Source organism: Halictus rubicundus, chromosome 17 (genome assembly GCF_050948215.1).
Source record: "Halictus rubicundus isolate RS-2024b chromosome 17, iyHalRubi1_principal, whole genome shotgun sequence".
Taxonomy (NCBI): Eukaryota; Metazoa; Arthropoda; class Insecta; order Hymenoptera; family Halictidae; genus Halictus; species Halictus rubicundus.
The window spans coordinates 2,917,061-2,929,187 of record NC_135165.1 but is presented as its reverse complement, the minus strand read 5'-3'; the positions used below and the strand labels follow the sequence as shown (position 1 = coordinate 2,929,187).

The following is a 12,127-nucleotide window of genomic DNA, read 5'->3' as shown; positions in this document are numbered from 1 at the left end:
TTAGCCTGGTTAACTGCGCCGACAAAATGAAGGGAACTTTAAGCACAGCGCCGGGCACAGTTTAAACAAGTGCACGCAGTTTTATCGTGCCTACTTTGAATAACGACTTACGCGCCTTTGTTCAATCATTATAGCTGCCCGCAAGGTTCAATTATGAGAATTATCTGCTTCTGTAGCCTGCAAATTACACTCGATACAAATCCAAAATAAATGTTCAAAGTTTAGTTTTCATTGGAATATTCTGCAGCGAGTCGAGCAAGCATTTCACCGCTAATCATTTCCAGATCATTGTCCACGTTTGCAGGACTATAATTCCGTAAAAAGAAGACTCGCGCAGTAATACAATAAAGTTTCACGATTTAATTCCGAGGCTTCAGATTAGAACATACCGTATCATTTCATCCGACGTTCGCGGATCGAGGAAACACAAAATAATTTGCGTAGCTTCAAAATCGAGGATAGTCTCCGATTGAATGTTAAAAATAATCGTCTCCGGAACGTCATTCTAAAGCGAGGGGTTAATTGAATATTTTCGTCGATTTGCGAATAGGCGGAAATCACTTTTTCGTTTCAATTTGTTCGGCGTTTTATTTTTCAGTTTGTTGTAGCGAGCACGGCGGACGCCATTCTCCCCCGATAATGCGACGGTGTTATAAGGGACGGTCATAACTTATTCCGACAAGTCCACTCGCAGGGAACGCGCGCGCAGAAGGAGAAGGGAAATACAAAATGTGGAAATAAATAAAGAAAGCCGATCTAACGTGCTTACGGACTAAGGTAACCGGTTTGAGATGGTTTAAAGCAGGGATGGCTGGGCCGGGTTCAGGTGGCGTTGCAACCAATATCGTAAATCCAGATCGACTTCGAGAGAGAGGAGGCGATTCGCCCTCGCTGTTTCCTTTACAATCACTCTTGCGTCTTCTTTTGCATCCGCCCTCTGTACCTTCATAAAGCCGACGATTGGATTATAAAAGCTACAAATTCCGGCGCGAAATCTTAAAAATGAACGCCTCGAAGGGCGTGCTTTCAATTTCATTCGATGAACACGCAATTTCTATTTACCGCCGCCACTTATGTTGAAAACAATAATGTTATTATGTTAATCACTCTATTTTATTCTCTCCGCTGGGTCCACCGAAAAAACCTGTCTCCTTTTGCAAGTTGAGTTGTCGAAAATTTTGTTTTTATTACGATCACATTACGAAAGCTTTCTATGAATCGATATCTAACGTTCGCGATAAGATTAAAATGTGCCAAACTGACGCATCTATATGGTAGAAACTAACGTGTAACGAAAATGGAATTCAAGTGAACGATTTCTTTCCTGATAACGAATTCTTCACAACAAAATTCACTTACACACTGGGCGAACATCGTCGCATACTTGTTATCGCCTAAATGGAGATCGTCGCGATACAATTGATAAAAATTAGCAATAGCGTGCGAACGCGAAGATAAAGGCCTTCGATGGAGTATATAAAAGGAATGCGAAATTTCACCAGTCACATTAAGTTCGGCAACGAGAATTTTACAATTGTGATATTTAACGAAGGTGAAAATGAAAGGTAAGCTGGTTACCGTAGCGAGCTCGAAAACCTACCCCTATCTTCGGCATTGTCGGCACCGTGGTGGAGAAATGTAAATAACGTGTGGATTGACTGCGATCGAAGAAGAAACGAAGATTAGTTTCTGCTTTCGACTCGTTCACTGCTGTATTCGCGGACTGTGTTCATTTCAACGAGATCTTGTTCGAATAATTGAAAAATTAGAGAATCGATTTCATTTTTCTTCAGCCCCCAACTGTCTGCATAAATTTTCGTAAAATTCACTGCACCCTTGTGCACCGTTCAGCTCGATTTAACCCTAAACTATTCTCATATCTTACCGAAATATATAAATTAATTTGACGTCGACTAAATTTTTCCCCGAGCAATGTCAACTGTGATCCAACGTAACTCTTCAAATATCCCAGTTTTCTGAACAGTACACGAGTGCTAAACCAATGACAATTTTTAATTAACTACATCAAATAATTAACTTATTTAGAATTAGAATTCTTTCCCTTCGTGTTTTATAAGGAATGGTTTTAATCAATCGTACCGCTTCTATCGTTTGTTATGGTGGCACAAAAGGACCAATCAGTGAATCTCGATGCGAAAATGAGTCGAAAACGTGGAATAAAATTTTCTTGTGCGGGGTTTCGTTCTCGAGAAAAATCGAAAACGCCTTCCTATTGAATCGGAATCGGCTGATAGGTCTGATCATGACCAGCCGAATCTACTTGCTGCAATCCTAATGCACGGGGACCTGACCGATTTTCACAACCGATTTTCGTGAAAATGCTACCTTACTGGAATACATTTTTCAAATTTTCTTACTGTACCATAACATTGGAGACACTCTATATCATTTTATAGTTTCTGTATCGGTTAGTCCGTCTGTTAATGTGATGGTTCTCATTAAAAGCGTTCAATTAAAGCCGGGTTATAGCATTTTCTAAAGTTCCCCTTCAGATCGTCAATTATTTTTGCAGAAATCTAGTGAATTGACGAAAGGCTTGATAATAAAAAATTTATAAAAATTTGACAGTGCCGAGGAACAAGATTGAGTTCGGAAATAATATAGTACATTATGTTTTTCCAGTCGCATTCGTTGTTTTCGCCGTTCTGGCGGTCGTCGTGTTGAAGGTGAACGCTGTCCCGGCTGTCCCGGCTGTCCCGGCTGTAGTATGCAGCGAGGACCAAGTTGAGGGTAAAATAGAGTACCATCCTCACCCATGCAACTGTAACACCTACTACGTCTGTTTGGGAACGGAACCAATCCCCATGCCTTGCCCCAGAGGTCTTCACTGGAACCAAAAGAAGGAGATCTGCGACTTTCCAGGACCGGCTCACTGCAGAAAAGCATCCAATTGTTAAATTAATATCTGATACAAGCAACTCTTTATATTCCACTGGATCAATTATGTACATTCGTTTAATAAATCAGTAATCAGTAATCGGTAATTCTCTAAAGCGTTATGCGAAGTGTATTTTCAGTGATGTTCAAAACAACGTCGATGTAACCATTGCACACTGCTCGGACAATTTATTGCATTTTAATAGTATTAAAATAGCCGCTAACAGACTGTCGATAATTTCTGCATTTATGGCGAAAATGAGTTGGCGCGATTTAAGACAATAAAGAAACTAAAAGGATCCAAAGACGTCGATATATTATTTCGAGTTCAGTAAGGTTATTGAAGAATTGTCGCCAATGTGTTGGTGAAAGTTGCATCGGGGGGGAAAGGAAACACTCATTAAAAATAAAATTGTATCGTTCAAAGAGTATCGGTACCAATGAGCAATTGGTGCGTATTAATGATCAACAGGGGATTTTCAAATTGAAAAACCTGTTTCCGGATTCATCCCGCAAAATGTCCCCGCGTTCTTCTTGGGACAATGACGGGATTTTCGAAAACCGGAAATACATGTAATCTTGTCCTATCGAAGTTGCACGCGCGCAGGATCGATCGGAACGGGCGCCAAAGTAATTCCTGATATCGGTGGCTGTCGGTCAATCGATGCGTGGGTTTCAATAATCCAACGGATTGTTATCGGACTCGTACGTAAAACTCCGCCGGAATATCACACGACGTCCGGATGATAACCGATCGAATTTTAATCGGGGACCGCGTCGAATTCGATAGCTGACGTGTGATCCTCTCGAAAATCCACAGGAAACGCGATATGCCAGAAATCAATCCAGATGTGTCATCGTCGACTTTAGCCTCGCGCGCAGTAATACATACGTAACGGGGGAGGGCCACCGTGACTGTCTGCGTGTGTCAAATTAAAAAGCTTCAACGGAGTACAGCAGTTCGCGGCTCGGTTCGATTAATCCGAATACCTTCCGAATACTTTCCTGTACATCGGCAACGGGACGCCGACCGATCACCGTTGCGAGCCCTAAACTTATCGAAAATATGAAATTCCGTCCTAATAATGCCCGCTTCGTACCGCAAAAACGCTCTTCGCTTTCAGAACCATTCCGATTCCTTGTCCCACGGCGAAACCCTGGACTTTAAGGGGATACAGACGATAAGAGTCAGACAGTGTCGAAGAATCGAGATGTTCGTGGAATTTTTTCACTAACAATTGGCCAAGTGAAAAACCTCCTTCTTTTCGGAACGTTTCTTGTACATCTTTCGACTTTATTCTCCAACTTTCTGAACATGAAATATTACAAAATGGCGGTGTCGCTCGCCAATTCTGAAACCATTGGAACATCGGTTTACCGCGTATCGTTTGTAACTGAGAAAATATAAATTCATGAGGAACATTGATACTTCCTGATATTTAGTTTCTCGCAACTGAAGCAATACTGTTTTCGAAATTAGGGTGCAAACATTCCCGTCGGAGGACAAGCATTTCGAGCGACTCTTCTGCGAGCATGATGGAACGATAAGCATATTTCTATATTTCGCAGATCAGTCGTAAGCCCGCGGAACTTTCGGAATTTCGCGGATCGAGTTATCCGCCGTGTTCCATCGTGTTTTGGTTACCGAGACCTGGGAACGGTAATCTACTATTACGTAATTAAAACTAATTCCGACCGGTTCGTTGGCCGGAAGCAGAATCGCTGCGAAGTGTTTTTAAACTGATCGGTGCCAGTTTCGAGTTTGCGGCACGATCTCCGTCCCGGGGAAATTGTTTTCAATCTAACGAAGCATTTATAAGCCGTAAAAGCCTGCCATCACATTCAAGCGGGACGATCTATTAAATTTTTATGAGCCTTTTGTTGAGAACCCTACGCCGCCTCTGACTTGCGCATACAAACTTGCCGTACGCTTCGTTCGCACGAGTTGCTCTCGCCGTCCAACCGGTTTGCGCTAAAAATTAGAAAGCTCTCTCATTTACTTATTAATGTTTGCCAGACTGTCTGCAACCCCGGCCTCAGAATCACTCTATTTTATTCTCTCCGCTGGGTCCACCGAAAAAACCTGTCTCCTTTTGCAAGTTGAGTTGTCGAAAATTTTGTTTTTATTACGATCACATTACGAAAGCTTTCTATGAATCGATATCTAACGTTCGCGAGCTAATAACCGACCGCGATATCAATCAGGAGCAGCGAACTATAATAGCCACCGATAAGATTAAAATGTGCCAAACTGACGCATCTATATGGTAGAAACTAACGTGTAACGAAAATGGAATTCAAGTGAACGATTTCTTTCCTGAACGAATTCTTCACAACAAAATTCACTTACACACTGGGCGAACATCGTCGCATACTTGTTGTCGCCTAAATGGAGATCGTCGCGATACAATTGATAAAAATTAGCATTAGCGTGCGAACGCGAAGATAAAGGCCTTCGATGGAGTATATAAAAGGAATGCGAAATTTCACCGGTCACATTAAGTTCGGCAACGAGAATTTTACAATTGTGATATTTAACGAAGGTGAAAATGAAAGGTAAGCTGGTTACCGTATTGAGCTCGAAAACCTACCCCTATCTTCGGCATTGTCGACACCGTGGTGGAGAAATGTAAATAACGTGTGGATTGACTGCGATCGAAGAAGAAACGAAGATTAGTTTCTGCTTTCGACTCGTTCACTGCTGTATTCGCGGACTGTGTTCATTTCAACGAGATCTTGTTCGAATAATTGAAAAATAAGAGAATCGATTTCATTTTTCTTCAGCCCCTAACTGTCTGCATAAATTTTCGTAAAATTCACTGCAACCTTGTGCACCGTTCAGCTCGATTTAATCCTAAACTATTCTCATATCTTACCGAAATATATAAATTAATTTGACGTCGACTAAATTTTTCCCCGAGCAATGTCAACTGTGATCCAACGTAACTCTTCAAATATCCCAGTTTTCTGAACAGTACACGGGTGCTAAAACAATTATAATTTGTAATTAACTTATTTAGAATTAGAATTCATTCCTTTTGTGTTTTATATGGAATGGTTTTAATCAATCGTACCGCTTCTATCGTTTGTTATGGTGGCACCAAAGGACCAATCAGTGAATCTCGATGCGAAAATGAGTCGAAAACGTGGAATAAAATTTTCTTGTGCGGGGTCTCGTTCTCGAGAAAAATCGAATTTCAAGATTCGCCAAGTACGCCTTCCTATTGAATAGGAATCGGCTGATAGGTCTGATCATGACCAGCCGAATCTACTTGCTGCAATCCTAATGCACGGGGACCTGACCGATTTTCACAACCGATTTTCGTGAAAATGCTACCTTACTGGAATACATTTTTCAAATTTTCTTACTGTACCATAACATTGGAGACACTCTATATCATTTTATAGTTTCTGTATCGGTTAGTCCGTCTGTTAATGTGATGGTTCTCATTAAAAGCGTTCAATTAAAGCCGGGTTATAGCATTTTCTAAAGTTCCCCTTCAGATCGTCAATTATTTTTGCAGAAATCTAGTGAATTGACGAAAGGCTTGATAATAAAAAATTTATAAAAATTTGACAATGCCGAGGAACAAGATTGAGTTCGGAAATAATATAGTACATTATGTTTTTCCAGTCGCATTCGTTGTTTTCGCCGTTCTGGCGGTCGTCGTGTTGAAGGTGAACGCTGTCCCGGCTGTCCCGTCTGTAGTATGCAGCGAGGACCAAGTTGAGGGTAAAATAGAGTACCATCCTGACCCATGCAACTGTAACAACTACTACGTCTGTATGGGAACGGAACCAGTCCTCAAGTCTTGCCCCAGAGGTCTTCGCTGGAACCAAAAGAAGGAGATCTGCGACTGGCCAGGACCGATTCACTGCAGAAAAGCATCCAATTGTTAAATTAATATCTGATACAAGCAACTCTTTATATTCCACTGGATCAATTATGTACATTCGTTTAATAAATCAGTAACCGGTAATTCTCTAAAGCGTTATGCGAAGTGTATTTTCAGTGATGTTCAAAACAACGTCGATGTAACCCTTGCACACTGCTCGGACAATTTATTGCATCTTAATAGTATTAAAGTAGCCGTTAACAGACTGCCGATAATTTCTGCTTTTATGGCGAAAACGAGTTGGCGCGATTTAAAACAGTAAAAAAATTAAAAGGACCCAAGGACGTCGACATATTATTTCGAGATCAGTAAAGTTATTGAAGAACGAAAGAAATTGTAAGGTCTTCTGCTTCTCGCATTTGATTCGAACAATTTTCATCATTCACAATGACGCGTCCCGCGTATCTCACTGTATCACAGGAAAGTTAATAGAAGATCTGAGCTGAACGAAAAATGTGGGACTCTCGTCGAATTCGTTTACCGTTGTCCGAGGTTATCGCGTATGCCGACTACGTTGCGGCAACAGCAAGTTCTCGTCTCGTTTCGTTTTTTCGTTTTTGTTTTTCTCTGTTTCCTTTTCGCCCCCCCCCCCCCTTTGTCCGCGATACAAAGGAAATTTGAACGTCTGATTGGGTGGTTAATTTATGCTGTCTGTCTTGCCGGCTCGGTTCGTTCTGTCATGCCGCTAGGCCCCGGTAGGAGGTGAGATCGAATTAATCGCCAGACATTTTTCTAAGAGAGAAAGCCAAAGGAAGCGTACCGGGCGAGGAGGGAAAGCGGAGAAAGAGAGAATACCGATTATAAAACTCTCGGATGGCGTGCAAAGAATGTGAAGGCCCCCGGTGCACGAGATATGAAGAAAGCTCGGGCGCTTGCCTTGCTTCTAAATTACAGTTTTGTTGCGTGTCTCCTTGGACTCGTACATTTACTGGACGACCGGGAGTTCTCATCAGTCAGGATTATCGTTTTTTAATCGCTTCTGCGGATCGTCTTGTTCCTCGGCGTGCACACCCGTGTGTTGGAGAAAACACGGCGCAACCTCCTCGCACAAAGAAACTGTGCACCGGCGTACGTCGCGAATACACGAGCACAGAAAACATGAATAGGAAATGCTCTTTTTAATATCACGATCATACCAATAATCTAGAATGTCTCGCAACAATCTCAAGAAATTAAGCATACTTAAAAATCCAGGGTTAACACCGACGAGAACAATGTCTTCCAGATTCTCTGTGGAAAAATGTTTCTATTCTACCAATGTTTTGATAGAAATGTATGTTTCAAATGCTGAAACACCGCCTGACATGTAATTCTCTGCAGGCATTCGGCTGATTCGTCGGGATTTGATCCGAACAAACCCGAAAAGAGAGACGAGCTGAGGATGCGATTGCCGTTCCCTCCGTAAGGTCTCTCCCCCGTAAAATCAAATTATCAGCGCGGCCGTGGCCAAACCCCGGCGTACGAACGTGCGTGCGTACGTGTATGACGTAATGAAGGCCCGAGCACAGGTGGTCCACTGATATTGGTTTTGCTTCTAAATTTTGTGGACACCCTTTATAGCTGTAGACGCACCAGACTCGCCGCGACGGGCAATTACCCCTCTAAATATTCACAAGTTCATTACGACCGGAGTTGGACCCGTATATTCCCTCTCTTTCTCTACCCTCGTTCTCTCTCTCTCTCTCTCTCTCTCTCTCTCTCTCTCTTCTCCTCTCTTTCGTCTCGCTCGCTCCCGCCGTCGCAGCCTCGTGAAACTGTTCTTCTCCTTGTTCCGTTCTCTTTCCGCCCTTCGCCCCCTCCGCCACGGCTTACACGATACGGGCGAATCTACCCCTCGAGCTCCCAGATTTCGAAACTAGACGCATAGAGAACTTACCAGATTCCACTGCGTAGACTCGCGCCGGGAGGCCATTGTTTCGGCAGACTTAGCCCCCGAGATTGCCGAGATCAAACACCGGTCTAGGAACGAATAGTGGCAAACATTATTTTAATGTCTCGCCAACACCAGCGACCGCAAGCACGACGAAGCTCTGGGGATTTCATTGGGACAGCATAAATTGACGACCCAGTCGGACGTTTCGAAGAAGAACTAACTATCGGAATTGCAAGATTCGCTGAAATCATCTCGAAACGATAGTCTGAACATTTTCGGGATCGTATATACCAAGCATATACCAAGCGCGATGATTTGGTTTTGAGGGTGAGGGGGTGAAAATCACAGAAAACAGCAGAATTTGCGACCGTCCGAACAATCAACCGCGCGTTTATTTATTGAAGGTACATACAGACGAGCTGCCGCAACAACTTGCGCAACAGACATTTTTCGTTCAACAATAAAAATTTCGTTCGAACAATAAAAATTGTTCGAATCACCGGCGAGAAGCAGAAGACCTTACAATTTCTTTCGTTCTTCAATAACCTTATTAAACTCGAAATAATATATCGACGTCCTTGGATCCTTTTAATTTCTTTACCGTCTTAAATCGCGCCAACTCATTTTCGCCATAAATGCAGAAATTATCGGCAGTCTGCTAACGGCTATTTTGATACTATTAAGATACAATAAATTGTCCGAGCAGGGTTACATCGACGTTGTTTTGAACATCATTGAAAATACACTTCACGTAACGCTTTAGAGTATTACCGGTTACTGATTTATTAAACGAATGTACATAATTGATCCAGTGGAGTATAAAGAGTTGCTTGTTTCAGATATTAATTTAACAATTCGATGCTTTCCTGCACTTAGCCTTGCCTGGCCAGTCGCAGTACTTCTTCTCTTGGTTCCAGTGAAGACCTCTGGGGCAAGACATGGGGAGTGGTTCCGTTCCCATACAGACGTAGTAGGTGTTGCAGACGCATGGGTGAGGATGGTACTCTATTACACCATCAACTTGGTCCTCGCTGCATACTATAGTCAGGTCAGCGTTCACCTTCAACGCGACGACCGCCAGAACAGCGAAAACAACGAATGCGGCTGGAAAAGGGGTAATGAATCACGTTAATACCGAGTTACACAATGATTTGAAATGATTCAGGCCGAACGTACATTCATTATGGTTCAATCATCTTTGTTCGTTAAGAGACTGCAGATTTTATAGATTTGCGAAATGTAAAATTTCAAATGCATCAGACAGAACGAATCAATCCAGATACAACATTATGAAGCCTATATATTACTATACATGATGCTTGAACGAGTATCATAATATTTCTCGGCAAGTATGTTAATGGTTCTTAAAACAGAGGCTGTATGGCACTGATAATTCCAAAATTTGCTCGTCACAATCAATTTTCAATCGATACCGTGTTCTTATCGTAAATTTTGACCAAATCTCCAACACACTTCTTTTGCGCCAATTTTCGAAAATAGCTCGCTGTAAATCCACCACGTGAATATTCTCAACCAAATCGTTCAGGCGAATTTAGCTCATGTAAGAATAAGTAGCTTCGTTAAAACACGATTTAGGCGAAACGCAATCGATTGAAACACGACGTGGACCGAGCATAATCGAGTTTTCATTGGTCCAAGTAATTCTGTAGGCTCTTCTGCAGCGGAGGGTCCAAGAAACACGGAATCGACCGTTCAAAAATGATGGATGGAACACGAAGAACGCCGTCGACAGAAACACGTCCGCCGTAAAAATAACGAACAGTAAAATAATCACAAACAAAAGGTAAATCTCGATTCTGCTGTGACCGTTGTCTCCGCTGTTATTCCGATCTCTCCTCCGTGCAGTCGCTTCGTCCAATAACACGAAAGACGAGTATATCTTGAATTCGCTGTGTCAACGAGCTTACCTTTCATCTTCTCTTCGCTCGGCAGAAATATTAACTCACAATGCTCGAAACTTGTCGTTACAGAGGTTACTGTGACCGTCGAATTGCGCTGTCCCTTTATATACTCCATCGAATTGATTTTATCTGCAGTAGCCCTTCGAGCTCGATCATTGCTACGCATCATTATCAAGCGTATCGAGATACAGGTAATCTCAGACAATTGCGTCTTCGATGTTTCACGTGATTTTCGGGGAATCGTTGTCTTCGTTTCGCCTTGAGATGAAGAAATCGAGATGTTTCGAAAACGTTTCGTAATACGTTCGCGTTAAAAATGATTTCCTTGTCCGCACACTGACTCATATCTTATACATCTAAACTGAGCATCTTTCTCGTATGCTGCAAATCAATTGCAAATTGATGTTTCATATTTTTCCTACGTATTTTGGCTATTTCGTATTTCAGATTTCTCTGATAAATATATAATAAGTTTATCCTTTCGTTCTTTAATTTATCTTGAGGAAATAATAACCAACCTGAGTTTCACTGTAAACACAAGATTAAAGTTTTTTTATTCGCTATTTACAATTATTTACATTATTTAATTTGGTTACACTCTTACCTGTGAACACAAGAAACGACATCAAAAGCTATTATTCCACAAAGATTTATGTAAGAAAGTGACAATGCTAATCAATTAGATTTTGCAATGCGCGTCGCTTTTCTCTGTTTTGTCTCTACTCTTATCAACTGTCGATCCGCCACGTTGTTCTACAGACATGCGCAATACATATCCAATTAAAAATGAGTTTTAAAAGGAATACGATAAATTTACATAACCTCTATCGTATTTCTTTTACAAATATATCAAATTATTTTCCTGCAATTGGCAAGGCCTACGTCCACAGTAGCTGTTCTAATACTTTCTTCAGGTGGTTCAGACCAAGTACCTATAGTCGTGTACCTGTTTCTTCGTCATCGTGGGCAACTGGGAACGAATTGATACTGATTTCTCAGTGTTCCAGTCTCGAAAGTGAAATTTCAGGCCCCGCGATATTTTCCACGGGCGATTCCGCGAACTCGTGACAACGAGGGGGCTCGATCGGTTTCCAATTTGACAGAGAATAGATTCCATTAACATTCCCGTCCCAGGGCTTCAGGGCCCCGGACACAGTTGGCGGTGGCAAAGACTGGCAAAAGGAATGCGGAAAAGCAGCGAAAGTGGCTTCAAAGGGAGAGAGAGAGGGAGAAAGGACGAGAAATAGGGGAGGAAACTGCCGGGGCAGGGGCGCAAGGAAGAAAGAAAGAATCGTCCGAGGGAAGGAACATACGAAATGCGAGTGTAGGAAGCTGGCAGAGACGGTAGCTGAGTCGTACCGATAAGAAGTCTCGATCCGTTCGCCGTCGCCGTTCTTTTCCCCGGTCTTCTTTCTCGCTTCGTTCGCCCTGCCGCTTCTCCTTTTTGCAACGAGAATACGACATTAACTGACGGACGGGAACGACACGAGTACGTCGGGTACCACCGGCGTACACGACGAATACGACAAACTCCGTAG

The 12,127-nt window shown here is 42.3% G+C and overlaps 3 protein-coding genes across 3 annotated transcripts; 2 read left to right on the top strand and 1 right to left on the bottom strand.

Annotated features, from left to right (window-relative positions):
• Window positions 1–1,520: 1,520 nt before the first annotated feature.
• LOC143362628 (peritrophin-1-like) lies at window positions 1,521–2,918 on the top strand. The gene is made up of 2 exons (XM_076802970.1): window positions 1,521–1,565; window positions 2,644–2,918. Exons 1-2 carry the CDS (start codon window positions 1,559–1,561, stop codon window positions 2,916–2,918), a joined length of 282 nt encoding a protein of 93 aa, XP_076659085.1. The 5' UTR covers window positions 1,521–1,558.
• Window positions 2,919–5,409: 2,491 nt separating this feature from the next.
• Window positions 5,410–6,877, top strand: LOC143362537 (endochitinase-like). The gene is made up of 2 exons (XM_076802785.1): window positions 5,410–5,454; window positions 6,533–6,877. Exons 1-2 carry the CDS (start codon window positions 5,448–5,450, stop codon window positions 6,796–6,798), a joined length of 273 nt encoding a protein of 90 aa, XP_076658900.1. The 5' UTR covers window positions 5,410–5,447; the 3' UTR covers window positions 6,799–6,877.
• A 2,637-nt stretch (window positions 6,878–9,514) lies between these two features.
• LOC143362627 (peritrophin-1) lies at window positions 9,515–10,646 on the bottom strand. Its single transcript, XM_076802969.1, has 2 exons — window positions 10,596–10,646; window positions 9,515–9,771 (listed from the first exon to the last, which is right to left on the bottom strand). Exons 1-2 carry the CDS (start codon window positions 10,600–10,602, stop codon window positions 9,515–9,517), a joined length of 264 nt encoding a protein of 87 aa, XP_076659084.1. The 5' UTR covers window positions 10,603–10,646.
• Window positions 10,647–12,127: the final 1,481 nt, after the last annotated feature.